The following is a 27,646-nucleotide window of genomic DNA, read 5'->3' as shown; positions in this document are numbered from 1 at the left end:
CCCTGGTTCAGGGAACTAAGATTCCCACAGGCTTTACAGTGTAACCAAATAAATATATAAGTAAATCTAGTGCTAGAATACAGTTTAGGAAAGAACCCTGCTATCCTGGAATTGCAGAAAAGATAGCTATCTCCAACTATTGGGGGAAAATTGCTATATAAACAGGGCACTTTTGATTGACTGTAAAGTAGGTGTGGTTTTTATAAAGTAGTACCCCAAAAAATTGTTCTACAGACTGAATCTATGACTGTAGAATTTATTTTCAAAACAGTTGGCCAGTGCTAGGTTACAGCCTGTGACTATATGACAGTGACAGAAATACAACCACAGTGCTGCTGACCCCGTGAGTTTTGACCTCCTGATTGTCCTGTTCTAGCCAGCTGATTAGGAGCAGTTTGTCAATGAAAATATCCTCCAGAGGGACTGCTCCCCTGGGGCATGGTTACCCCCATCTCTATCTTACTCTGCCCGAGTCTGGGCTGGGGGAGACCCTCCAAGCTGCCTCAGCACCAGTGTGCTATCACCCAGCCTGGTGTAAGTGTGTCCATAATTAACACTGGTTGTTGTAATTTTAACTTCTAAGTCATGTCCAATCCTTTTGTGATCCATGAACTGCAGCTCTTCGGGCTCCTCTGTCCATGGGATTTTCCAGGCAAGAATACTGGAGTGGGTTGCCATTTCCTTCTCTAGGGGATCTTCCCGACCCAGGGATCAAACCTGCCTCTCTTGTGTCTTCTGCATTGGCAGGTAGATTCCTTTCTACTGAGCTAATTAACAGTGTTAGATGTGCAGAAATACAAGAATGCTGCATTTTCTTTATTTTTTTCCATTTTCACCATTTTTTAAAGTTTTTTATTTTTATTTTATTTTTTTTTAGGAAGTCCCAAAACAAAACTTATTTTTTTATTATTATTATTTTTTAATTTATTTTTATTAGTTGGAGGCTAATTACTTTACAATATTGTAGTGGTTTTTGTCATACATTGACATGAATCAGCCATGGATTTACATGTGTTCCCCAACCCAATCCCCCCCTCCCACCTCCCTCTCCACCCGATTCCTCTGGGTCTTCCCAGTGCACCAGGCCTGAGCACATGTCTCATGCATCCAGCCTGGGCTGGTGATCTGTTTCACCCTAGATAATATACATGTTTCAATGCTGTTCTCTCAAAACATCCCACCCTCGCCTTCTCCCACAGAGTCCAAAAGTCTGTTCTGTACATCTGCGTCTCTTTTTCTGTTTTGCATATAGGGTTATTGTTACCATCTTTCTAAATTCCATATATATGCGTTAGTATACTATATTGGTCTTTATCTTTCTGGCTTACTTCACTCTGTATAATGGGCTGCAGTTTCATCCATCTCATTAGAACTGATTCAGATGAATTCTTTTTAATGGCTGAGTAATATTCCATGGTGTATATGTACCACAGCTACCTTATCCATTTGTCTGCTGATGGGCATCTAGGTTGCTTCCATGTCCTGGCTATTATAAATAGTGCTGTGATGAACATTGGGGTGCACTAAAGTTTTTTATTTTTTAAGTGAAGGATAACTGCTTTACAGAATTGTGTTGGTTTCTGCCAAACATCAACATGAAAGCCACACGGCCTCATTAAGAACATAAAACGTTTGTGAGTCTCCTGCAGGTTTTCTTCTCCGGCTTGTAGAAGCTCGCTGTCAGCACAGCACTCTGGGCCTGGAGAGTTCAGAGAATCACTTCAATAATGTGACAGCCTCATCCAGTTAAAATGGAATTCAGTGCCAACTTCCCTCAGAGACATTCACTGAAACTCTGTGCATGAGCCGTTCCTGTTGTCACTTAATAATGTCTCTCATGTTTGCCAGCCAGTGACAGCATTGCTTAAGTTCATTAGGCTGGACTGGACTTCCCTGGGATGTGTGAAGCCTCCCACAGCTCATTCTGCATCTTGTTTGGAGCAAGGAGCAGCAGCCCGTGCCACGCTGTTGGGGGCGAGAGCAGAGGTGGGTGGGGTCCGGGGCTGACCCCTGCAAGGTGGATTCTTAGCCAAGTGGTTTGATAGTTAACAATAGTAAATCTCCCAATCCATGAACACAGTGTTTTCCCTTTTATTTAACTTCTTTCAGCAGTGTTTTGTAATTTTTACTAGTTTTTGTTGTTTCTACTCTTCAATTCCATTTTTGAGACAAAGAATGGTTTATGAAAATGACATACCGGTATTTTCTATAAAGTTCACAAAGGATATGTAGCCCAGGTAAGCATGTACAAAGGAGAGCATGTCACCATGACCCCTTACAGAGCTGGGAAAGAACACTGTTGTTTTAACAAGTTACACTGCTAACATCAGAAGGGAAAGAAACACTGATCTTGATGGCCAAGCAGGCACTCCACCTTGGAGGAGCTGTAGTTAATGTGTGCTCAGACACACCCTACATCCCTCTATACACTAAAGGGACCAGAGGGAGGGAGGAAGCCTGAACAAAGACATTTTTAATTTTTCTTGTCCTGCCTTCAAATAGAAATTTTTATGTCATCACACTTTAGCGCCTGTATTAGAAAAAAAAGATTGCAAATAAATAACCTAATGCTACATGTTTAGGAGACTAAGGAAGAGCAAACTAAACTTCGTGCCAGTAAAAAGAGCACAAAAGGAAGCAGCAAGCAAAACATTGATTCTTTGAACAGCTCATTGATAAACCTAAACTGATTCAGGAAAAAAAAAAAAACCCGCAAATATCTAATATCAGAAATGAAAGTGGAGCGCAGAGCGGTTTGGTCGTTCGTTGGAAGGAGTTCTTCCGTTCGTTGGAAGTTTTTCCCGTAGCTGAGCTATTGGCTCTCTGCGCAGCAGCGGCGGTGCGGCGGCGGTCGAAGTGGCCTAAAAACTTCGGCGCTGGGTAAAAGAAAATGGCTCGAACCAAGCAGACTGCTCGTAAGTCAACCGGTGGGAAAGCGCCCCGCAAGCAGCTGGTCACAAAAGCAGCCAGGAAAAGCGCCCCCTCTACCGGCGGGATGAAGAAACCTCATCGCTACAGGCCCGGGACTGTTGCGCTTCGAGAAATCCGTCGTCACCAGAAATCCACCGAGCTTCTGATCCGGAAACTGCCTTTCCAGCGGTTGGTGAGGGAGATCGCCCAGGATTTCAAAACCGACTTGCGGTTCCAGAGTGCCGCCATCGGTGCGCTGCAGGAGGCTAGCGAAGCGTACCTGGTGGGTTTGTTTGAAGATACTAATCTGTGTGCCATCCATGCTAAGAGAGTAACCGTCATGCCCAGAGACATCCAGTTGGCTCGCCGGATACGGGGAGAGAAAGCTTAAGCGAAGGCGGTTTTTATGGTGTTTTGTAGTAAATTCTGTAAAATACTTTGGTTTAATTTGTGACTTTTTTTTTGTAAGAAATTGTTTATAATATGTTGCATTTGTACTTAAGTCGTACCATCTTTCATTCAGGAAGAAGGCGAAAAGTGACTGTTCACAGACCTCAGTGATGTGAGCACTGTTGCTGAGGAGTGACAAGTTGCTAATATGCAGAAGGGATGGGTGATATTTCTTGCTTCTCATGATGCATGTTTCTGCATGTTAATGATTTGTTGTGTAGCTGTTAAAGTACTACAATTGATAAATATGTACAGGGTCCTTTTGCAATAATATTGGTTGTGACTTGATCCAAGTGTTTAACAGTTGGGACTGTTAAGTCTGACCATACATCACTGTTACAGAATGTGGACTTTTTCAGGAATGAAGATACAAGTCTTAACCACAGTGTAACTTACAGTTTCCTTAAAAAAAAAAAAAATGTAAACCTGGCAGCTATAGAATACACTATGTGCATTTACAGTAGCTATTTTATATATTGTAGTGTCAACATTTTAAAATTAAATGTTTTACATTGACATGTGCTGCGGAGTGTTGTCTTTAAGGTGTGTATAATTGAGAGACGGATAGGTTTTCTCCTGAGTAGACTACACTTGTTTATGTAGTAAAATGCTTTGTGCATTATGCCTTGCATAAGTCCTTGTTCTGCCACATGTTAAACTAACCATCTAGCTGATAATGCAAACACTAACAGGGAGGGGGATTTATTTATAAGGGCTCTAGACTATAATACAAGTTATTCATACCAGCATCATCTGTTACTAATATAGTAGTTAGTGCAGCTTTTCTTTGTGTTGTGATTGGTCTCATAACTAGGTTGAACTTTTCTCTACCAAGGAGGAACAATACCGAACTTTTTTTCCTTGTGGGGTTTGTATTATGATAACTGTTAGGGTAAACTTGCTGTGGGGGAGGGACACAGCTTCAGCTTATGGAACCTCTGCCAGTTAAAATGGTGTTCATGTGGCATAGGTTCTAGGAAAATCACTTCATAGAGATGGCTGCCAAGTGGTTTTAAAATTTATCCTTCTATTGAAGTTTTTAGGTCAATTATGTATGTTGACTAAATTTACAAATAAACTTGCTATTCAAAAAAAGAAATGAAAGTGGAGACATCAACCTTACAGAAATAAAAATTCCTAGAAATATAAATTGCCAAAACTGACTCAAGAAATAGAAAATCTGAACAGATCTGCAATGAGACTTAATTAGTAATTAAAAATGAGCCCCACCCCCCACCCCCGCCAAAAGAAATGGACAGTATACTGGTGAATTCTACCAAACACTGAAAAAGGAGTTAACACCAATCCTCAAATGCTTCCCAAAAATGTCAGAAAGGGAAAAACTCCCTAACCGATTCCAGGAACCTAGCATTACCCAGATATCAAAACCAGAGACTCTATAAGAAAACAGTAGACCAATATCCCTTACGGACACTGATGCAGAAATCCTCGGTAAAACACTCGGAAATGGAGGCCAGTAACACTAAGGATTACTCACTGGCACATGGTTCCATCCCAGCACTGCAGGGTTGCTTCAGCATCTAATACCCATTGTTGCAATGCACAACATTAATACACAAAGGAAAAAAAAGAGGTTCATCTCAATGCAAAAAAGTATTTGACATATTCAATAGTTTCACAATAAAAATCACACAGCAAACTGAGACTAGAAGGGAACTTACTCTACCTGACAGGACATTTATGAAAATCCACAGGTAACGTTCTACTCATTGGCCAAAGAGAAAACGCTCCCCTGAGGTCAGGATCAAGAGAAGGATGCCCACTTTCACCACTGCTATTCAACACTGCTGATGTTCTAGTCAGAGCAGTCAGATGAGAAAAAAAGATTCAAATTAGGAAAGAAGAAAAAAAATCAGACAACTAACAGACAACATGATCCTATATACAAAAAAAAAAATCCCAAAGATTCACAAAGTACTGGAGATTGTAAATTAATCCAATGTTAATTAACTGTTCTTACCCTCTTCAATGCATCTGTTCTCAGATTTTTTGCTCCAGAGAAGTGATGGAACTTCACTGCTGGAATCAGGACTCCAAAAGAGGTACCCTTATCAGTGGGTGATTGTCCAAATATTTACTCTTTGGGAGGATAACAGTAGAAAATTCTACCATCTCGCTGACATCACTCTCCTACATAGCTCTCTTGAAAAGGTTTCAACATATAACTCAGCAATGTAGTACATGCAAGGTACACTTCTGTACACAGTTTCATAGGTATATAAGCATAACCAGTAACACATGTACCTTATAGTGTTTCAGCATATTTCAATTATAAAACTTGTATAGATATAGTAAAGGGATGAATGTGCATATAGCTAAAAATAATTTTTAATTCCAAAAAATGTATACACCTAGGTTGTTTAAACACAGAGGTTTAGTACACATCAGTAAAATAGGAAGTAAGTAACTCACCCTATTGAATACATTATGTGCAGTTTTTTGTATACCTATATCTCAATAAAGCTGGGGGAAACAAAGTATGTTTCACACATATACTTCTGTCCATAGTAGTGCACCCACCAGTTTTACATATACTGAATTATGATACACCATTTAATAAAGGGGAAGCCATGCCATGCATATGTAAACACAATGTTTCTAACATCTCAATACTGATGAACACGTGCCTAACACTGTTAAACACACTGTTTCAAAAAACACCATTCAAAAGTCAGAGTAAGACTTGGGCGCAGAATCCGATTTAGAGTCAGACTGAATGTCAAGGTCAAAATTGGATTTAGGGTACTTGGAGTGTGTGGCCCAAGGTCAGCTTCAGCGTCATTATGAGGGTAAAGGTCAGGGACAATCGGGAAGAATCAAGCAGCAGATGAGATTCAAGCTCATACGGTCAGGACAGGTTCAGAGTTTGGGTGAGGACAAGGGTCAGAGGTGACAAGATGTTCATTGTGAGGTATATGGTCATCAAGATCTTCATGGTTAGGGTCAAGATCATGGCAGTAGGGTCAAGGTCATGGCAGTATTAAATGGCAGAATTAGTGTCAAGGTTAAGTTTAGGATGGGAGCTAGATCAGGGTCAATGTCAAAGTTATGAGGAAGGTTCTATTCGGTATCAGGGTGATTATCAGGGTTAGGAAGATGGTCAGGATCTAGCCCAAAGTGAGTGTGAAGGTCATAGGGTCAGGGTAAAGGTCAAGTTCTGGTCTGTATGAGGATTGAGGTCAGTTTCATGTCAGGGGTGGGTATAAGGGTGATGGCATCATTGACTCAATGGACATGAGTTTGAGCAAACTCCAAGAGATAGTAGAGGACAGGGAAGCCTGGCATGCTGCGGTCCGTGGGGTGGCAGAGTAGGACACAACTGACCAACTGAACCACAACAACAAGGGAGAAGGCTCAGTCATGGTAAATGTTAGATTCACTTATGGTGGATGAGGGTGTATCTTAGGTCTGTGTAACAAATTGACATAAACTAGTTAGCTTAAACCAAAAGAAGTATATTCTCTCACAGATGTCAGAAGTCTGAAATCTAGGTGTGGGCGGGGCCATACCCTCTCCAAATGCTCCAGGGGAGGCGCCTCCTTGGTCTCTTGCAGTTTCTGGTTCCCCTGCAGCTCCTGGGCTTGTGATGGCATCACTCCAGTCTCTGCCTCTGTCTTCATGTGTACTTCCTCCATACCCGTGCTTTCTCCTTTTCCATGTTTTAACATATATCACTGAACAAACTAGTACATGCTCCACCCACAATGCAACGGCATTCAGCATATCTCATCTCGAGGTCCTTAATTCTGCAAAGGCCCTATTTCCAAGTAAGGTTACATTCACAGGAACTGGTATTAGAACTTAGATACCTGTTTTGGGGACTACTATTCAAGCCAGCATAAGGTCAAGGTCAGGAACATTTAGGGTCAGACTCATGGTCAAGTCTCATACAGGCTTAGGTTAGCTTCAAGGTACAGCCAAGAGTAAGGATTAGCATGTATGAACATTCAGTTCAGTTCAGTTCAGTCCCTCAGTCAAGTCTGACTCTGCGAACCCATGGACTGCAGCACGCCAGGGTTCCCTGTCCATCACCAACTCCCGGAGCCTCCTCAAACTCATGTCCATTGAGTCAGTGATGCCATCCAACTGTCTCATCCTTTATCGTCCCCTTTTCCTCCTGCCTTCAATCTTTCCCAGCATCAGGGTCTTTTCCAGTGAGTCAGCTCTTCGCATCAGGTGGCCAAAGTATTGGAGCTTCAGCTTCAGCATCAGTCCTTCCAGTGAATATTGAAGACTGATCTCCTTTAGGATGGACTGGTTGGATCTCCTTGCTCTCCAAGGGACTCTCAAGAATCTTCTCCAACACCAGTTCAAAAGCATCAGTTCTTCGGTGCTCAGCTTTATCGTCCAACTCTCACATCCATACACGACTACTGGAAAAACCATAGCTTTGACTAGACAGACCTTTGTTGGAAAAGTAATGTCTCTGCTTTTTAATATGCTGTCTAGGTTGGTTATAACTTTCCTTCCAAGGAGCAAGCATCTTTTAATTTCATGGATGCAGTTACCACATGCAGTGATTTTGGAGCCAAAAAAAAAATAAAGTCTGCCACTATTTCCATTGTTTCCCCATCTATTTGCCATGAAGTGATGAGACCAGATGCCATGATCTTAGTTTTCTGAATGTTGAGTTTTAAGCTAACTTTTTCACCTTCTTTCACTTTCATCAAAAGGCCCTTTAGTTCTTCTTCGCTTTCTGCCATAAGTGTGTCATCTGCGTATCTGAAGTTGTTGATATTTCTCCCAGAAGTCTTGATTCCAGCTTGTGCTTCATCCAACCCAGCATTTCGCATGATGTACTTTGCATGTAAGTTAAATAAGAGGGTGACAAAATACAGCCTAACGTACTCCTGAACATTAGGATTACAATAAGGCCAAGGGTTAGGTTCAGGGTTAGGGCTGGGTGACATGAGGGTCCAGTTCAGGTGTGGGTCAGTGCTGGAGTGAGGGTAGGGTCACTTGAGGGTCTGGGTCATCATGGTCAGTGTTGGGTGTTAGGCAGCGTACTGATGGCTGCAGTTACTGTCTCAGGAGGGTCAGGATCACAGGTCAAGTTCGGGTTAAGTTTCAGTGTCAGATTCAGGGTCCGTGTTAAGCTCTGGCTAAAGAGTGAGAACTGTGATCAGTTCAGGGTTATGCCAAGTGTGAGTCAGGGTGAGATCCAAGGTATGTGTTAGGGTCAGCATTAGAGTGAGGGTGAATATCAGCGATGTTTAGGTTCAGGGTTAGTTAAGGCTCAGGAAAAGGATTAGAGTCCAGGGCAGTTTGGGTATCAGGGTTAATGCCTGTTGGTTCAATTGTAAATTCTTCATAATTACACTGTGTTATGACTGGCATAATGTAGAGAACATAGACCTAGGTGTCACACTCGAGTCTAATTCTAAACATTACTAGCTCTGCACCTTCAGGCAAGTTTACTTACTAATTATTAGTTCATTTATTCATTCCTATCTAGTATTTATTTGAGTGCTTTATATGTGGAAGAAACTGTGAAGTGCTAAGGATATAAAGGTCAAGAAGACAGAAATGGTACTGCTTTGCATAGGTGGAGCCAGATGATAATTATTTAGGTTATGAGTATTGTAACATCATCAAAGGAGCATAGGGTTTGTGAAAATGAAGAACAGGGAGGTTCAGCCTCCTAGGAGTTCAAGGAAACTGAGAACAGGTTCAAGTTCACTTTGTCTTGTTTTTTTAAATCTCAATTGAAAATTTAAAAAAATTATTTTCAAATATATCAAGGAGTATTATAGTGAACCTCCATGTGTGGATCTCCCAGCTTCAGCAATTTTCAAGAGCTGTATATAAACTGGCTTGGCAGAGACCAGAGCCTTTCAGGAAACGAAGAAGCAAATGCAAAGACTCTGAAGCCCCATGCACATTCAATAACTGCAGGTAAGGCTCCCGTGAAGAGCACACACATCCCTGGGTATCTGTGTGGAGAATGAATTGTGTGTACTTATATGTGCATGGATGAGGGCAAGAGTGGACCAGGGGATACTGCTTATGAGGCCACTGAGTAGACTGGGCAAAATAAATCAGGGACCTGAAATATATCCATGTAAGAGTAGGGAGGGTGGAGAGACTTAACACAGGACAGACAGGGCTTTGACAGGAGAGCCAAACGTGCTCACAATAGTTCTCAGGTTCTGTTACTGATCCCCAGCAGGTTGGTTCTAGATCTTGCAGGTCTTCATAGAACTGGTCAACTTCAGCTTCTTTGGTATTAGTGGATGGGGCATAGACTTGGATTACTGTGAAGTTGAATGGTTTGCCTTGGAAATGAACCAAGCTCATCCTGAGTTCACTCCGAGACCTACAACACCTTCTAGAACTAACACCAAAAAAAATGTGTCCTTTTCATCATAGAGGATTGCAATGAAAAAGCAGGAAGTCAAGAGATACTTGGAGTAATAGGCAAGTTTGGCCTTGGAGTCCAAAATGAAGGAGGGTAAAGGCTAACAGAGTTTTGTCAAGAGAACACCCTGGTCATAGCGAATACCCTCGTCCAACAACACAAGTGATGACTCTACACATGGACATCATGAGATGGGCAATACTGAAATCAGATTGATTATATTCTTCCTAGTTGAAGATGGAGAACCTCTATTCAGTCAGCAAAAACAAGACCTGGAGTTGACTGTGGCTCAGATCATGAGCTCCTTATTGCATCAAATGAAATGAAAGTTGCTCAGTCATGTCTGACTCTTTGCGACCCCATGGACTATACAGTCCATGGAATTCTCCAGGCCAGAATACTGGAGTTGGTAGCTTTTCCCATCTCCAGGGGATATTCCCAACCCATGGATCAAACCCAGGTCTCCTGCATTGAAGGTGGATTCTTTTTTTTTTTTTTTAAATATTTATTTTATTTATTTGGCTGCACTGAGTCTTGGTTGCCGCACGTGGGATCTTTAGTTGTGGCATGTGGGATCCTGTTCCCTGACCAGGTATCGAACCCAGGCCCCCTGCATTGGCAGTGTGGAGTCTTAGCCACTGGGCCACCAGGGAAGTCCCTGAAGGTGGATTCTTTACCAGCTAAGCCACAAGGGAAGCCCAAGAATACTGGAGTTGGTAGCCTATCCCTCCAGCAGTGGATCATCCTGACCCAGGAATCAAACCAGGGGCTCCTGCATTGCAGGCAGATTCTTTACCAACTGAGGTATCAGGGAAATTGCAACATTCAGGCTTAAATTGAAGAAAGTAGGGAAAATCACTAGACCATTCAGATATGATCTAAATCAACCTCTTATGATTATACAGTGGAGGTGATGAATAGATTCAAGATATTAGACCTGGCAGACAGAGTGCCTATAGAACTATGGACGGAGGTTTGTAACACTGTACAGGAGGTGATCAAAACCACTCCCAAGAAAAAGAAATGCAAGAAGGCAAAGTGGTTGTCTAAGGAGACTTTGCAAATAGCTGAGAAAAGAAGAGAAGCAAAACGCAAGGGAGAAACGGAGATACACCCAACTGCAGAGATCCAGGAAATGGCAAGGAGAGATAAGAAAGCTTTCCTAAGTGAACAATGCAAAGAAAAAGAGGAAAACAATAGAACGTAAAAGACTAGAGATCTCTTCAAGAAAATCAGAGATATCAAGGGAATATTTCATGCAAGAATGGGCATGACAACAGAAATGATAAGGACTTAACAGAAGCAGAAGAGATTAAGAAGAGATAGCAGGAATACACAAAACTATACCGAAAAAGTCTTAATGAGCAGGATAACCACAATGGTGGTGTCACTCACCTAGAGCCAGACATCCCAGAATGCAAAGTCAAGTGGGCCTTAGGAAGCATTACCATGAACACAACTGGTGGAGGTGATGGAATTCCAGCTGAATTATTTCAAATCCTAAAAGATGTTGCTGTGAAAGTGTGGCACTCAATATGCCAGCAAATTTGGAAAACTCAGCAGTGTCCCCAGGACTGGAAAAGGTGAGTTTTCATTCCAACCCCAAAGAAGGGCAATGCCAAAGAATGTTCAAATTACCATACAGTTCCACTCATTTCACATGCTAGCAAAGTAATGCTCAAAATCCTTCAAACTAGGCTTCAACAAAATATGAACTGAGAACTTCCAGATGTTCAAGCTGGATTTAGAAAAAGCAGGGAAAGCAGAGATCAAATTGCTAACACCCACTGGATCACAGATAAAGCAAGGTAATTCCAGAAAAATATCTACTTCTGCTTCATTGACTGTGCTAAAGTCTTTGTGTGAATCACAGCAAACTGTGGAAAATTCTTAAAAAGATGGGAATCTAACAGACCACCTGACCTGTCTCCTCAGAAACCTGTATGCAGGTTAAGAAGCAACAGAATCAGACATGGAACAACAGACTGGTTCAAAGTTGGAAAAGGATTTCGATAAGGCTATATATTGTCACCCTGCTTATTTAACTTCTATGCAGAGTACATCATGCAAAATGCTAGACTGGGTGAATCACACTCTGGAAACAAGATCGCCAGGAGAAATATCAACACCTCAAATATGCAGGTGATACCACTCTAACGGCAGAAAGTGAAGAGGAACTAAAGAGCCTCTTGATGAAGGTGAAAAGAGGAGACCGAAAAGCTGGCTTGAAACTCAATATTCAAAAAATGAACATCATGATACCCAGTCCCATCACTCCATGGCAAACATATGGGGAAAAGTCAAAACAGTTGAATTTTATTTTATTAGGATCCAAAATCACTGCAGATGGTGACTTTAGACATGAAATTAAAAGATGCTTGCTCCTTGAAAAGCTATGACAAACCTAGACAGCATAAGTTATATGGTTATAACTTTAACCATATAGTTAAACATGGAAGAATTGATGCTTTTGAACTGTGGTGTTGGAGAAGACTCTTGAGAGTCCCTTGAAGAGCGAGGAGATCCAACCAGTCCATTCTGAAGGAGATCAGTCCTGAATATTCACTGGAAGGACTGATGCTGAAGCTGAAACTCCAATACTTTGGCCACCTGATGTGAAGAACTGACTATTTGAAAAGACTCTGATGCTAGGAAAGATTGAAGGCAGAAGGATAAAGGGATGACAGAGGATGAGATGGTTGAATGGCATCACTGACTCAATGGACATGAGTCTGAGTAAACTCTGGGAGTTGGTGATGGACAGGGAGGCCTGGTGTGCTGCAGTCCAAGGGGTTGTAAAGAGTCGGACACAACTGAGCGACTGAACTGAACTGAAGTTTAAGCGGTAGGAGGCAGGCTTGTTAGTGGGGTTCTAGGAAAGTCTTCCCTCATAGCTCACTTGGTAAAGAATCTGCCTGCAATGAAGGAGACCCAGGTTCGATTCCTGGGTCGGGATGATCCCCTGGAGAAGGAAACAGCAACCCACTCCAATATTCTTGCCTGGAGAATCCCATGGACAGAGAAGCCTGGCAAGCTACTGTCCATGGGGTTGCAAGTCAGACACGACTTAGTGACTAAACCACCAACCAGGAAGGGAATGGAGATTTCTGAGGGCAGCCAGGTTGGGAGTGGGGGTGGCTGTGGAGCAGCCAGGGCTTGCACGCAGCATGAACTGTGCCTAGCAGAGTACAAGTCTCCACCCCTGTCCTTGAATGGAGATCTTAACATGGTAATGAAGCAATGGTTACTTCTGGACACCTCCAAGTCTCATCTGCAGAGGTGCATTCCTGTGGTCAAGTCAGAGCCAGTTTGGGGCAGTTGGTCACTACATACCTCTGAAAGCACAGCTGCAAAGTATCTGTCAAATACCAGATGCTTCTGAGACAAACATAGAGGTGAATTGAGGCAACGATCCTTTAGCTGTCAGAGGCTGGTATGGGTGACAGCTTCAGCATGAGCTACTGGCTGGATGTCAGTGCCACCACTGAGATGGAGGTTTCTGAAAAGGAAGTTATTTTGGGAAGAGAAGAATTTAGGTTCAAGAGTCTCTCAAACATTCAAGTGACAATGACCAGAAGTTAGTGCAATGGGACTTTAGTTCAAGCATCAGGAAGCAGTCTGGTTGCAACTATAAAGTTGAGAGCCAAGAACGACAGTGAGATGGTTGAGCTGTGTCATGCGGCCTAACTGAGGCAACCATTTGTGTGGTGTCCCAGTCAGAGGACCAATATTCTAAATCCTAAACTACATACATTTAAAGTCCAGTTTATCTTATGCTAAGTGTTGACAATAATAATGTTAGCAATATCTGGGTGTCTGTGTATGTGTGCTGTTTGCGACCTCATGGACTGTAGCCTACCAGGTTGCTCTGTCCATGGAATTTTCCAGGCATGAATTCTGGAGTGGGTTAATATTTCCTACTCCAGGTGATCTTCCCAACCCAGGGATCAAAACTGTGTCTCTTGGCTCTCCTGCATTGCAGGAGGATTTTTTCTGCTGAGCCACCAAGGAAGTACCAATAGACATGTGTACCTAGAGCTAATATGTTTCTTTCTTTCTTTTTCAAAGATCGCAGTGTGGGCCTCTTTACACAAAGCATTTGTGCTTTAGTGAGTGAAACTCAAATGCAATATGTTGAAAAATAGGAACTAGGCAGGAAAGACAGAAAATGGATCAAGTGCAAAATATTGGAATTCTTATAGAGGCACAAGAAAGTGCTTTTAGAGCAGAAAACCAAACTCCACTTCTGCCAAGTTGTGAGGGTACAAATCGGAATCCTTTCCTCCTTCCCAGGCTGACGCTTTTCAAATCACTATTGTCGTTTTTTCTACAATAGACACCTTTATTTAGACAACAGCCTGCCTAGTGAGTTTGTAACCTAATTCTGTCTCTCCTCAGCCCCAGCACCCCCTTCCCATCATATTTCCTTTAAAATCTCTTCCTCCAGGTGCTGGAACACTTAAGCAAACTCACGTGCAGGGTCTAAGGAAGGGTTCTGTCTGCAGTTCTCAAAATGATGCGGGGGAAAAAAAAAAAGTGATGCAGGATGGCAGCAACGTCACCTGAGAACCTGTCAGAAATACAAATTCTCCGACCCCAGTCCAGACCTTCCGAGTCCGAGCCCCAGTCACGGGCTGCAGCAGGTCCCCGGGGATTCTGGCGTCTCTAAACTTGAAAATGCTCCGGATACTGAGCCCCAGCCCCCGACCCCCCTCGGCACATGAGGCAATAAGACCCCTCTCTCGGGCTACCCACGGCTACAACATTCCCTAAGCACCGCTTGCTGAATTCATAGCCCACTTGGGGTTATCATTCATTTTTATTAACGTCAGGCCTTGCCTGACAAAGCAAACAACGGACGAGCTTTATTTGGAAACCCCCTGGCGGCCTTTTCAGCAGCTCCCCGGCCAGGAGCCGACCGCGACGCTGCGCGTGTTCCGTTGATCCGGGCCCAGCCACAGGTAGGGGCAGCAGCGCAGAAAATCCGTCCCGGGAGCTGTTGCCCGCGCGGGTTCCCAGACGCCACGCTTCAGGTCAGCGCCAGGGGGCGCGAGTAGCAGGAAAACCACGCCCCCGCACGAGCATCCGCTAATCGCAAGTGCAGCGCAAGGCGGCGCGCCGGGAGGTGTTGGGGGGCGGTGCGTCCGGAGAAGTCCCGCCTCCAGGCGGAGCATCTGCCAATCGCAACGCTCGGTACCGCCCGGAGCGTCGGTAGGGCGGTGCGTCCGAGGAAGCCCCGCCCCCGACCCGAGCGTCCGCCAATCGCAGCACGCGGTGCGGCCCGGCGCGCCGAGTTGGTTCTGCGACTCACGGCCTTCCGGTGCCTTCAGAGGGCGGTGCAGCCTTGGGGAGGGGAGCGCCCGGAGATGCCCGGTGGAGGCCGGTCTCGAGGCCCCAAGGTAGGCTGTGGGCTCGTGGGCGCCGTCTCCCTGGTCTCCGCATGTTGGAGGGACCCGCGGGGCGCGTGTGGCCGTCTCTGGGCTGCCGCCTGCGTCTGGCCGCCTTCCTGGAGAGCGAGGGTCGCTGCCTTGGAGCAACGGTATGGCACGAGCCTCGCTGGTGTTCAGGGTTTCTGCCTGGTCGAACCATGACAGCGGTGTCGGGGGTCTGGGAGACCTTCGTCCCTGCTGCGATGCTTCTCCTGCCCCAGTTGCAGAGAAGCCAGTTCTTATTCCATGTTGGAATTGTTTCTGTGACTTGCTTTTTGTTGCTTTTGTTGTTATAATCATACTTAATACCTTGCCTCAGAGAATCCTGCCCCTCTACCTGACTGTTAACTAAAGTGCCTTTGTTCAGAACCCTGTCCACCTGTAGGTGGCAGGGGAGAAGAAATTAACACATCTAGGAGATGTGTGCAAGATTAATGGCCTTTTTACTTTCCTTCCTCACCTCTGCCTATCTCTGATCTATTAAAGAACCTGGCATCCAGACCCCGAGGAAATGGTTATTTTGAGGTGCTTGCCTGCGATCGTCTCCTCAGCTGCTTTCTGAATAAAGTGGGTTTCCTTTCGTCAACACCTCCTCTCTCGAATTCATCAACCTGTTGTTGGGAGAGCAGAGCAAGCTTGGATTCAGTAGCAATTTGGCGAGCCAGCCAGGAGCCTAGCTGCCTGGGGCTAGCTGGACCCGGTCAGGGAACACTGGGGCAAGACTAGCAGCTTCCAGGACTGTCCTGAGGTTCTTTCCTTCAGGATTCCCTGAAGCAGCACCAGCTGCCCCCAGCTCTTGGCAGTTGAGACAAGGAACCGATAAACTTCTAAAGTTGACTTGACGGACTCGATTTTGTTTGTAGTGTAAGTCCACCCAATTCGGTAGCTGGTTCAGTCCGTCTGCTTGTTTTATGTGTTCTTCTGTGTTAAGAGCGATGGACTCGATTTTGGAGGATAAGTCGCTCCGGTGTTCCGGAACGTTTTTTCCTCTCAAGTTGGGCTTTTCCTTGATGGGACAAGCCAATTTGGTTGGGGTACCCTGTTGAAGAAGGAAGTGTTGGATGCTACCCCGAACCGGTTCACTGGGGAACTAGTTCTTGTGGGGCAAGCCCACCCTAATTGGAATTAGTTTATTTGTTTAGTAGGGTAAATTTCTTTATCTGATTTGGGAATCGGTTCAGTTGGAACTGGTTCATTGGGGAGCTAGTTCTTGTAGGTCATTTGCTTTGTAGGTTAAATTTATTTACCTGATTTGGGAATTGATTCATCTGTATGCATCGATGCTAGCATCTGTTCATACCATTTTTGTTGGAATTTGTGTGTGTGTTTTGTGTTTTGGTGCTATAAAGCTTATAAAAATGGGAAATATTTAATCTGTCCCAAAGGAAAGATCTTTGGGGCATATATTAGATATGTTAAGATCAGAAGAGCAATGGCCCCTGAATGGGTCACAATTAAACAATCTGGCAATCAAAAGGAGAGGAACACTCTGATAATAAACAGGCCCAGGGGCTCCCCTGAACTTGAGACGTCCAATTCTAATTTCCCCTACAGTAGCCTCCGGTAGCTTTGACAGTGGGGAACAAGTTGATTGACTTTCTAATAGACACTACTCTCCTTTGTAAATTAAGTGCTCAAATAGCTATTTCCCCAGAACAGCCTGACATCAGAGTCCCTGCCTGGGCCTTTTTACCTTGTCCAACCTGGAGAGCTTTGGCTCCAATTTGGGGTGTTCTCCCTGTGAAGGGAAACTGTTTATAAGGCGCTTTGGAGAAAGGTCACTAGTCTAATGGGACTATGAAGTCATGTTTAATGTGACTTTCCAGCTGTTAGGTTTTGGTTTATTCTGGTTACTTTGGTAATGCACAGACATCTGGTACTAACTGCTTCCTCTAAGGCTTCTTCTACAGTTTTCTCATTTCTTTCTCCTTGAACCCTCTGTACACAGGTGAGGGGCTGTGGAAACAGTTGAAGAACTCTGGCCAGGGTTACTCTGGTGTGTTCCAAAGCCCCCACTCCCCCACCCCACTCCCTCCAGTTTTGTGGCTGAACCAACCATTCTAATTATGACCTCAGGGTGCACTTCAGCAGAAGCCATCAGGGTACTCTGAGAAACAAGATTCATTACTCACAGATCCTGAAGGGTACATGGTACACCCAAGGACTACACAGTGACAGAGGCAGAGAGAGACGCAGAGAGAGAGAGGAGGGCACACCTGGGTCTGCCTTTATTAGGGTCTGAGGGCTAGGTGTCTAGAATTTCACGTGCTTGCTCTTCATTGGCTGGTTTAAAGCAATAGCAGGGATTAGGGTGCAGGAATGGAGAAGCAGGGTCACTGAGACGGTCATTTATCTAGGTTACCAGGGCTTTTTGAAATCGGGACCTTCATGTGTGGAGGCAGGCTAGTTCCTTGCCTTGTTTTCCAGTCTAGCTGACCAGGAGCTGACCGTGCCACTGTGGTCAGTCCTGCAGGGATACTTGTATTCAGGTTGCATTTCTGAAGTGGATGCCACTTGGCAATCAAATGATTAACGTCAGGCAATTACACTACATCTTCACTTAGAAATATTCGTGTTTTTGATCTGATACTCACTTTTTTCCCTAGTCATTCTGTTCGTTTTCAAGACCTTATCATTTTTTTAAAAGTTGTATTAATTAACTGTTGTTCATATAACAGATTTGTCTCAAAACCAAAGCAGCTTAACAAATGTTTATTTTCTCATACAGTTTCTGAAGGTCAGGGATTGGGAATGGTTCAGCTGTGTGGTTCCAGCGCAGGGTCCCCCACAAGTTGGAGCCAAGGGTCATCACAGCCAGAGAAGCCATTTCTAAGCCCACCCGTGTGCTTCTTGTCAGTTCCTTGCCACTTCCATAAGGCAACTCATGACATGGCAACTGGTTTTCTTTCTAAGAGACCCTGGTGTCTTTATACCATCTTTTCTATTAATCACATAGATCAGACTGGTAGTGTGAGAGGGAACTGTAGAGGTTGTGAACACCAACAAGTGGGGGATCATAGGATGCTATCTTAGAGACTGGCTATCAGGGTAGTTTTGCCCCAGGATTTTTTCTTTCTTTTTTTTTTTTTTCATTTCTCCCTAGGTTGGGTACAGAGAAAATACTTAATGCATGGAGTGTTTGTGTGTAACAGGTAGCATGCTCCCGTTCCATCTTCTGAGATGCTTTCCCAGAGGAACCACTTTAATTATGTATAATTATATATGTATAATTCCTGTGCTTCCCAGTAGTACTAGTGGTAAAGAATCCCTCTACCATTGCGGGAGACAGAAGAGATGCAGGGTCAGTTCCTGGGTCAGGAAAATCCTCTGGAGAAGGAAATGGCAGCCCTCTCTAGTATTTTTACCTGGAGAATTCCATGGACAGAGGAGCCTGGCTGGCTACAGTCCATGAGGTGGCAAAGAGTCGGACATGAGTGAGTACACACACTGCTCTGCTTAACCATCATTTTACTTCTTATTGACTGCATAATAGTTTTATTTGGGCTGCAGTCAGTCAGTTCAGTCGCTCAGTCGTGTCCAACTCTTTGTGACCTCATGGACTGCAACACGCCAGGCTTCCCTGTCCATCACCAACTCCCAGAGCTTGCTCAAACTCATGTCCATCGCGTCAGTGATGCCATTCAACCATCTCATCTTCTGTCATCCCTTTATCCTTCTGCCTTCAATCTTTCCCAGCGTCAGGGTCTTTTCCAGTGAGTCCGTTCTTCACATCAGGTGGCCAAAGTTTTGGAGTTTCAGCTTCAGCATCAGTCCTTCCAATGAATATTCAGGACTGATTTCTTTTAGGATGGACTGGTTGGATCTCCTTGCTGTCCAAGGGACTATCAAGAATCTTCTCCAACACCATAGTTCAAAAGCATCAGTTCTTCGGTGCTCAGCTTTGTTTATAGTCCAACTCTCACATCCATACATGACCACTGGAAAAATCATAGCTTTGACTAGACAGGCCTTTGTTGGTAAAGTAATGTCTCTGCTTTGTAATATGCTGTCTAAGTTGGTCATAGCATTTCTTCCAAGGAGCAAGAATTTTTTAATTTCATGGCTGCAGTCACCATCTGCAGTGATTTTGGAGCCCCCAAAAATAAAGTCTGTCACTGTTTCCATTGTTCCCCATCTGTTTGCTGTGAAGTGATGGGACTGGATGCCCTGATCTTCATTTTCTGAATGTTGAGTTTTAAGCTAACTTTTTCATTCTCCTCTTTCACTTTCATCAAGAAGCTCTTTAGTTCTTCTTCATTTTCTTCCATAAGGGTGGTGTGATCTGCATATCTGAGGTTATTGATATTTCTCCCGGCAATCTTGATTCCAGCTCATGCTTCATCCAGCCCAGTGTTTCTCATGATGTACTTTGCACGTAAGTTAAATAAGCAGGGTGACAATACACAGCCTTGACGTATTCCTTTCCCGATTTGGAACCAGTCTGTTGTTCATGTCCAGTTCTAACTGTTGCTTCCTGACCTGCATACAGATATCTCAAAGAGGCAGGTCAGGTGATCTGGTATTCCCATCTCTTTAAGAATTTTCTACAGTTTGTTGTGATCCAAACAGTCAAAGGCTTTGGCGTAGTCAATAAGGTAACATTGGCAATATGATCTCTGGTTCCTCTGCCTTTTCTAAGTCCAGCTTGCACATCTGGAAGGTCACGGTTCACATACTGTTGAAGCCTGGCTTGGAGAATTTTGAGTATTACTTTGCTAGTGTGGAAGACGATTGCAATTGTGCAGTAGTTTGAACATTCTTTGGCATTGCTTTTCTTTGGGATTGGAATGAAAAGTGACCTTTTTCCAGTCCTGTGGCCACTGCTGAGTTTTCCAGATTTGCTGGCATATTGAGTGAAGCACTTTCACAGCATCATCTTTTAGGATTTGAAATAGCTCAGCTGGAATTCCATCACCTCCACTAGCTTTGTTCGTAGTGATGCTTCCTAAGGCGCACTTGACTTCGCATTCCAGGATGTCTGGCTCTAGGTGAGTGATCACACCATCGTGGTTATCTGGGTCATTGAAGATCTGGAAGTATTGCAGATTGGGGAAATAAACTGGTCAGAAGATTTCGGTACCAGCCTCAGCTCTCCAACTAACTAATTTTATAATTTTTAGCAAGATATATGAATCTTTCTGGACTCTTAAAATGAAAGTTGATATGGGCCTGAACTAACATGGTAAAATTGGAAATAGTATTGGGAAAGGACTGAGTAGCTAGATTAAAAAAAAGGAAGATGAGATTTAAGCACCTGAAATTTCTTGAAAGATGAAGAGGGAGGAGTCAGTGTTGATTCAAAACTTGAACCTGTGAAAAATGGGAAGCTTGAGGAGAGTTAGTTGCTTCTTAACCTGATGTTAACATACACAGATACATGAAACTTAAGGCCCAGGTAAAGATTAGGGCAATCAGTTGCAGAGTATTTTACTTCTTCCTTCTCTCCTGCCTTAGCCGTCCTTACAGTCCTTTCAAGTACTATGACTCTTATTCCCTTTATGCTTTGTCTTCTTTCCTTATTAAGTAGCCACGAATGACCACAAACCCTTTATCAGTTGCTTGCCTTCTGAGAATTCCTGATTCTACCCTCACTCTCACAGTTCCTTTTGCCCCCTCAGACTAAATCTTGGGTCTCCCATTTCTGTTTCCCACTGAAAGAAAACCTGTATCTTGGTAAGATCATAAAAGAGATCTTTCTGATAATACCCTCCTTCTCTAATCCTTTGAGTCCTCATTACAAAACCTTATTTCTGGTGCTTCTTGTATAATGTCAAGGACATAGTAATTATTAATTAAATGCAATGTACCTGTCATTTCAGAGAATTTTTCCTTTTTTAAGAAAGAGAAACATGCTTCTTTGAAGCAGGAGGGGAGGAGCCAAGGAGAAAGTAAGGACCTGGCTTCTGTTGTATTTCGGAAAGGAGTCAGCTTTAGATAACAGGAGCATTTTTCCTCTGGGACTGTCAAGAAGAAGGAGAGCTTGGTAGATGAGAGGTTTAAATGAGCTTCTAGATGAGAGGTCTGCTGAGTTTCATGGTGGCTCATTTTACCCTTTGGGAAGGTGAGACGACCAGAGCTATGATGGAGACATGGAGAGGTAAAGGCAAGCCAGAGTGTGGAACTTGTGTATATGTAAGTGTGTGTGTGTAAGAGTAGAGGAATAGAGAGTGGAAAGAGTGTTTACTAGCATTGATCAAGGGCAAGTGATAAGAAAATATGAAGAGGGCTGCTGTCTTTTTGGGTCTTTTTATGCTAGCCCTGTGGGTTGGTGACTGGTGAAGTGAACTGGCCGAAGGGTAGGAGTCTTAACGCTTGAAAGGCCACGCTGAAGTAGTTGGCCATAAGAGTGCAGAATGGCAGAAGAGACTTCCTGACTAGGGAGGCTAGTGATGACAGTGTGATTGGGCTTGACACCTAGACGTCCCAGTAAATTCCCAGGTATTCAGCTCAGTCAGAAGCCCAGCTGCCGGTATGTACCTTTATGAGGGATAGTTTTGTTAAAGTGAGATAATGCGGAGTGGCTAGAATCTTTATTTCTGGGAATTAGACATACATGGGAGAAAATCCTGACATGTTGCTTGCTAGCTCTCCAACCAGCACAATATACCCAGCATTTCTAAGTTGTAGCTTCTTTGTCTATAAAATGGGGATAATACCTGCCTTGCAAGGTTGGTATGAGGGTTAAATGATGAGAATGAATGAAATGATATACTGAGCATTCAGTTCAGTTCAGTTCAGTTCAGTTCAGTTGCTTAGTCGTGTCTGACTCTTTGTGACCCATGAGCCGCAGCGCGCCAGGCCTCCCTGTCCATCACTAACTCCCGGAGTCAACCCATACCCATGTCGATTGAGTCGGTGATGCTGTCCAACCGTCTCATAGTTCATCTTTCAGTGTCCTATCTTTTTGCCTTTTCATACTGTTCATGGGGTTCTCAAGGCAAGAATACTGAAGTGGTTTGCCATTCCCTTCTCCAGTGGACTACATTCTGTCAGACCTCTCCACCATGACCCGTCCGTCTTGGGTGGCCCCACACTGAGCATATAAGTGTTCAATTACTGTTAGTGATAATGAAAGCAATTAATAAAACACCACAATGAAAGTATCTTTTAGATACTGTTGTGAATCCTCTGCTGTTTTGCCTTTAAGTTTCCCTGGGATTGCTTGACTCAACTTGTTGAACAAGGAATAGGAAGAGGGCTTAGTTTTAAAGTTGTTCAGTGATGGCGAGAGATTCTCTCATAGTTATCTTGGTGGGTGTACCTTATGGTTCCGGTTTTAGCCCTTGGTAGTGCCATTGGATGACTTACTAGTAGTTCTGCTTAGAATTAGACCGCTTAGTCCTGATCTCTTGGTCTGGAGGTTTTCTTATCCTTAACATGGAAGGAAAGGAGAACTAACATTCATTGAAGACTTTTCATATGACAGGTACTTCACATACATCCCTTGTGTAGAGCAAAAATATTTTCTTTTAAATCAGGCATACATAGATAAGATAAAGTAGCATGAAAAAATTTCTCATGAAAACTAGAAATCATTGTCCTGGTCTTTTCTCCACTTAGTCCTGACCCTGTAGGCAGTCCGTCTTTAAAACTGCAATAATTGTAGAAGCACATATAGTTGTAAAGAATAACAGAGATCTCATTTATTCTTTATCCAGTTTGCCCCATTGGTAACATCGTGCAAAACTGTAGTACAGTATCACCACCACTATATTGACCTGAATACAATCCAACTGCCTTATTCAGATCTCCCTAGATGTGTGTCTGTGTATGTATTGTGTGTGTGTTTAGTTCTGTACAATTTTATGACATGTGTAGGTTCATGTATCAACTGCCACAGTCAAGATACTGAACAGTTGCACCAGCACAAATATTCCTTTTCTAATCACATCCACACCCTTTCAATAACTCCCACCCTAACTCCTGACAATCATTAATCTAAATTTTTTTGTCATTTCAAAAATGTTACAGGGAAAGAGTTATTTAGTTTATAACCTTTGGACATTGTTTTTGTTATTTTTTTCCCACTCAGTATAAGAGTCTTATCCAAGTTGTGTATATCGGTGGTTTGTTCATTTTTATTGCTGAGTAGTAGTCCTTTGAATGGATGTACTGCAGTTTACTTATCATTTTACTATTGAAACATGACTGGTCTGTTTCCGGTTTCTGGCTATTAGAATAAAGCTGCTGTCAACACTTGTGTATGGATTTTTGTGGGAACATAGGGTTTTATTTCTCTAAGATAAATGCCCGGGAGTGTAATTGCTGGTTCATATCATAATTGGATGTTTAATTTTATAAGAAATCAGCAAACTTTTCTAGAGTGGCTGTATGATACTACACTTAAATGTATGAGTGATTTTATCAATTTCATAGGTAATAAATTCGTGTTTTGAAAGTATGTAATTTAGTGGGGTTTTTTTTTTTTTTTTTTTTTTTTTTAGTATATTCACAGGGCTGTGTATATATTTTTAACTATAGAGTATTTTCATCACTCTAAAAAGAAACTCCACAGCTGTTAGCAGTCATTCCACATTCTCTCCTTTCCCATCCCCTGGCAACCTCTAAGCAAATTTTCATCTGTACAGATTTACCTACTTTAGAAATTTCATATAAATGGAATAACACTTGGTCTCTTGAGATCAACTTCTTACGCTTAGCCTACTGTTTTCAAGGTTCATCCATTATTGTAGAATGTATCAGTACTTCATTCCCCTTTGTGATTTAATATTTTTTCATTGGAAGGTATACAACATTAAATCCATTCATTTGATGGATATTGCAATATTTACACATTTTGGCAGTTAGGAATAATGCTCCTATGATCATTTGTGTACCAATTTTTGTGAAGATGGAAGTTTTCATTTACCTTGGGTATAAACCTACCAAGAAGCTAAAGGCAAAGGAGAATAGGAAAGATGTATCCATCTGAATGCAGAGTTTCAAAGAATAGCAAGGAGAGATAAGTGATCAATGCAAATAAATAGAGGAAAACAATAGAATGGGAAAGACTAGAGGGCTCTTCAAGAAAATTAGAGATACCAAGGGAACATTTCATGCAAAGATGGGCACAATAAAGGACAGAATGGTATGGACCTAACAGAAGAAGACATTAAGAAAAGGTGGCAAAAATACACAGAAGAACTGTTAAAAAAAGCTCTTAAATAACCAGGATGGTGTGATCACTCACCTAGAGCCAGACATTCTGGAGTCCGAAGTCAGGTGGGCCTTAGGAAGCATCACTATGAATAAAGCTAGTGGAGGTGATGGAATTCCAGCTGAGCCATTTCAAATCTTGAAAGCTGATGCTTGAGAATGCTGCACTCAATATGCCAGCAAATCTGGAAAACTCAGCAGTGGCCACAGACTGGAAAAGGTCAGTTTTCACTCCAATCCCAAAGAAAGGCAGTGCCAGAGAATGTTCAAACTACTGCACAACTGCACTCATCTCACACACTACGAAAATAATCCTCAAAATTCTCCAAGCCAGGCTTCAACAGTACATGAACTGAGAACCTCCAGATGTGCAAGCTGGACTTAGAAAAGGCAGAGGAACCAGGGATCAAATTGCCAACATCCGTTGGATCATAGAAAAAGCAAGAGGATTCCAGAAGAACATCTACTTCTGTTTCATTGATTACACTAACATCTGGACTGTGTGGATCACAACAAACTGTGGAAAATTCTTAAAGAGATGGGAATACCAGACTACCTGACCTGTCTCTTGAGAAATCTGTTTGCAGGTCAAGAAGCAACAGTCAGAACCGGACATGGAACAACGGACTGGTTCTTAATTGGGAAAGGAGTATGTCAAGGCTGTATATTGTCACCCTGCTTATTTAACTTCTATGTTAAGTTCCTGCTCAGCTGGAATTCCACCACCTCCACTAGCTTTGTTCATAGTGATGCTTCCTAAGGCCCACCTGACTTTGTACTCCATGATGTCACGATAACCACCATCGTGGTTGTCTGGGTCATTAAGATCTTTTTTATATAGCTTTTCTGTGTATTCTTGCCACCTCTAATTAGTATCTTCTGCTCCTCTTAGGTCCATACCGTTTCTGTCCTTTATTATGCTAATCTTTGCATGAAATGTTCCCTTGGTACTTTTTATCTTCTTGAAGAGATCTTTAGTGGTTCCCATTCTGTTGTTTTCCTCTATTTGTATTGATCACTGAGGAAGGCTTTCTTATCTCTCCTTGCTATTCTTTGGAACTGTGCATTCAGATGAGTTTATCTTTCCTTTTCTCCTTTGCCTTTAGCTTCTCTTCTTTTCTCAGCTACTTGTACAGCCTCCTCAGACAACCATTTTGCCTTTCTTTTTCTTGCGGATGGTTTTGATCACTGCCTTTTGTACAAATATCACGAACCTCCACCCATAGTTCTTCAGGCTCTCTGTCTATCAGATCTAAGCAGTTCAGTTCAGTTCAGTCGCTCAGTCCTGTCTGACTCTTTGTGACCCCATTGCGACCCCATGGACTGCAGCACGCCAAGCCTCCCTATCCATTACCAACTCCTGGAGTTTACTCAAACTAATACCTTGAATCTATTTGTCACTTCTACTGTATAGTCATATGGGTTTTGATTTAGGTCATACCTGGATGGTCTAGTGGTCTTTCCTAGTTTCTTCAGTTTAAGTCTGAATTTGGCAATGAGTTCATCATCTGAGCCACAGTCAGCTCTTGGTCTTGTTTTGATGACTGTGTAGGGGTTCTCCATCTTCGGCTGCAAAGAATATAATCAGTCTGATTTCGGTATTGACCATCTGGTGATATTCATGTGTAGAGTCATCTCTTGTGTTGTTGGAAGAGGGTGTTTGCTATGACCAGTGTGTTTCCTTGGAAAACTCTGTCAACCTTTGTGCTCCTTCATTTTGTACTCCTAGGCCAAACTTGCCTGTTAACTCCAAGTATCTCTTGACTTCCTACTTTTGCATTCCAGTCCCCTATCATGAAAAGCACATCTTTTTTCCAGTTAGTTCTAGACATCTTGTAGGTCTTCATTGGACTGTTCAGCTTCATGTTGTTCAGCATTAGTGGTTGGGGCATAGACTTGAATTACTGTGATATTGAATGGTTTGCCTTGGAAACAAACAGAGATCATTCTTTTGTTTTTGAGATTGTAGCCAAGTACTGCATTTCAGACTCTTTTGTTGACTATGAGGGTTACTTTATTTCTTCTAAGGGATTCATGCCCACAGTAGTAGATATAATGGTCATCTTAATTAAATTTGCCCATTCCGGTCCATTTTAGGTCACTGATTCCTGAAATGTCAATGTTCACTCTTGCCGTCTCCTGTTTAAGCACTTCCAATTTACCTTGATTCATGGACCTGACATTCCAGCTTCCTATGCAATATTGTTCTTTATAGCATTGGGTTTTACTTCCATTGGGTTTTCACTTTGGTTCAGCCCCTTCATTCTTTCTGGAGCTATTTCTCCAATAGCATATTGTGCATCTACCAACCTGGGGAGTTTATCTTTCAGTGTCCTGTGTTTTTGCCTTTTCATACTGTTCATGGGGTTCTCAAGGCAAGCATACTGAAGTGGTTTGCCATTCCCTTCTCCAGTGGACCATGTTTTGTCAGTTCACGGAATGAGGCTTCTAATTTTACCCCGTGCTTGTCAGTACTTGTCATTGCCTTCTTTTGACTGTAGTGTGCTCAGTCATGTTTGACTCTTTCCAACCCCATGGATTCTAACCCACCAGGTTCTTCTGTCCATGGAATTTTCCAGGCAAGAATACTGGAGTGGGTTGCCATTTCCTCCTCCAGGGGATCTTCCCAGCTCGGGGCTCAAACCCTCATCTCTTACATCTCCTACACTGGCAGGTGGATTCTTTATCAGTGTACCATCTGGGAAGCCCTACTTTAATGAGTAGAAATTGGTATTGCATTGATTTGGTTTTGATCTTGCATTTCCCTAATGACTGATTATGTTGACTATCTTTTCATGTGCTTATTGGCCGTTTATGTATCTTCTTTGAAGAAATGTGTATTCAAATTGCTTGCTTGCATTTTAGTTGGATTTGTCTTTTTATTGTTGAGTTGTAAAGGTTCTTTATAAATCCTACGTATAGTTTCCTTATCAGATATGTGACTTACGAATATTTTCTCCCAATCTGTGGACTTTTAAAATTTTCTTGATTGGATCATTTGAAGCATAAATGTTTAAAGTTTTTGATGAAGTTCAGTTAATTTACTCTTGTTGCTTATGCTTTTGGTATCACATGTGAGAAATCACTTAGGTTTTTTGTGGTAAAGGTTTATTCCTGTGTTTTCTTCTGAAAGTTTTATCTCATACATTTAGGTCTGTGGTTCAGTTTGGGTTAATTTTTGTATGTGATGTAAGAAAAGGATCTAGCTTCATTCTTTTACATGTGGCTATTCAGTTGTACTAATACCATTTGTTGAAAAGATTATTCTCTCTTGAATTCTCTTTACATTTTCTTTTTAAGATCAATTGAACATAAATGTAAG

At 42.7% G+C, this 27,646-nt stretch overlaps 2 protein-coding genes across 7 annotated transcripts in view; both read left to right on the top strand.

Moving 5' to 3' along the window:
• Window positions 1-1,487: 1,487 nt before the first annotated feature.
• Window positions 1,488-4,414, top strand: LOC122678983 (histone H3.3C). The gene is made up of 2 exons (XM_043879168.1): window positions 1,488-1,986; window positions 2,583-4,414. The coding sequence occupies exon 2, from the start codon at window positions 2,891-2,893 to the stop codon at window positions 3,299-3,301; it is 411 nt and encodes a 136-aa protein (XP_043735103.1). The 5' UTR covers window positions 1,488-1,986; window positions 2,583-2,890; the 3' UTR covers window positions 3,302-4,414.
• Window positions 4,415-15,017: 10,603 nt separating this feature from the next.
• The window catches only part of SPIDR (scaffold protein involved in DNA repair), a 270,899-nt gene continuing 258,270 nt past the window's right edge, over window positions 15,018-27,646 (top strand). For 3 of the 6 annotated variants that reach the window (XM_043879249.1, XM_043879250.1, XM_043879247.1), the window contains exon 1: window positions 15,029-15,138. In XM_043879249.1, coding sequence (XP_043735184.1) covers window positions 15,106-15,138 — 33 coding nt within the window. In that variant the 5' untranslated portion in view covers window positions 15,029-15,105. Of the gene's footprint in view, window positions 15,139-27,646 lie in introns of all 6 variants that reach the window. The other 3 variants (XM_043879253.1, XM_043879248.1, XM_043879252.1) reach the window with 2 other exon arrangements.

Source organism: Cervus elaphus, chromosome 21 (genome assembly GCF_910594005.1).
Source record: "Cervus elaphus chromosome 21, mCerEla1.1, whole genome shotgun sequence".
NCBI lineage: Eukaryota > Metazoa > Chordata > Mammalia > Artiodactyla > Cervidae > Cervus > Cervus elaphus.
Note: the sequence above shows the minus strand (reverse complement) of the source record. Positions and strands in the feature narration are given on the sequence as shown.

Coding starts and splice junctions, on each gene's coding strand:
- LOC122678983 (XM_043879168.1), top strand. CDS start 2,891: ATGGCTCGAACCAAGCAGACTGCTCGTAAGTCAACCGGTGGGAAAGCG.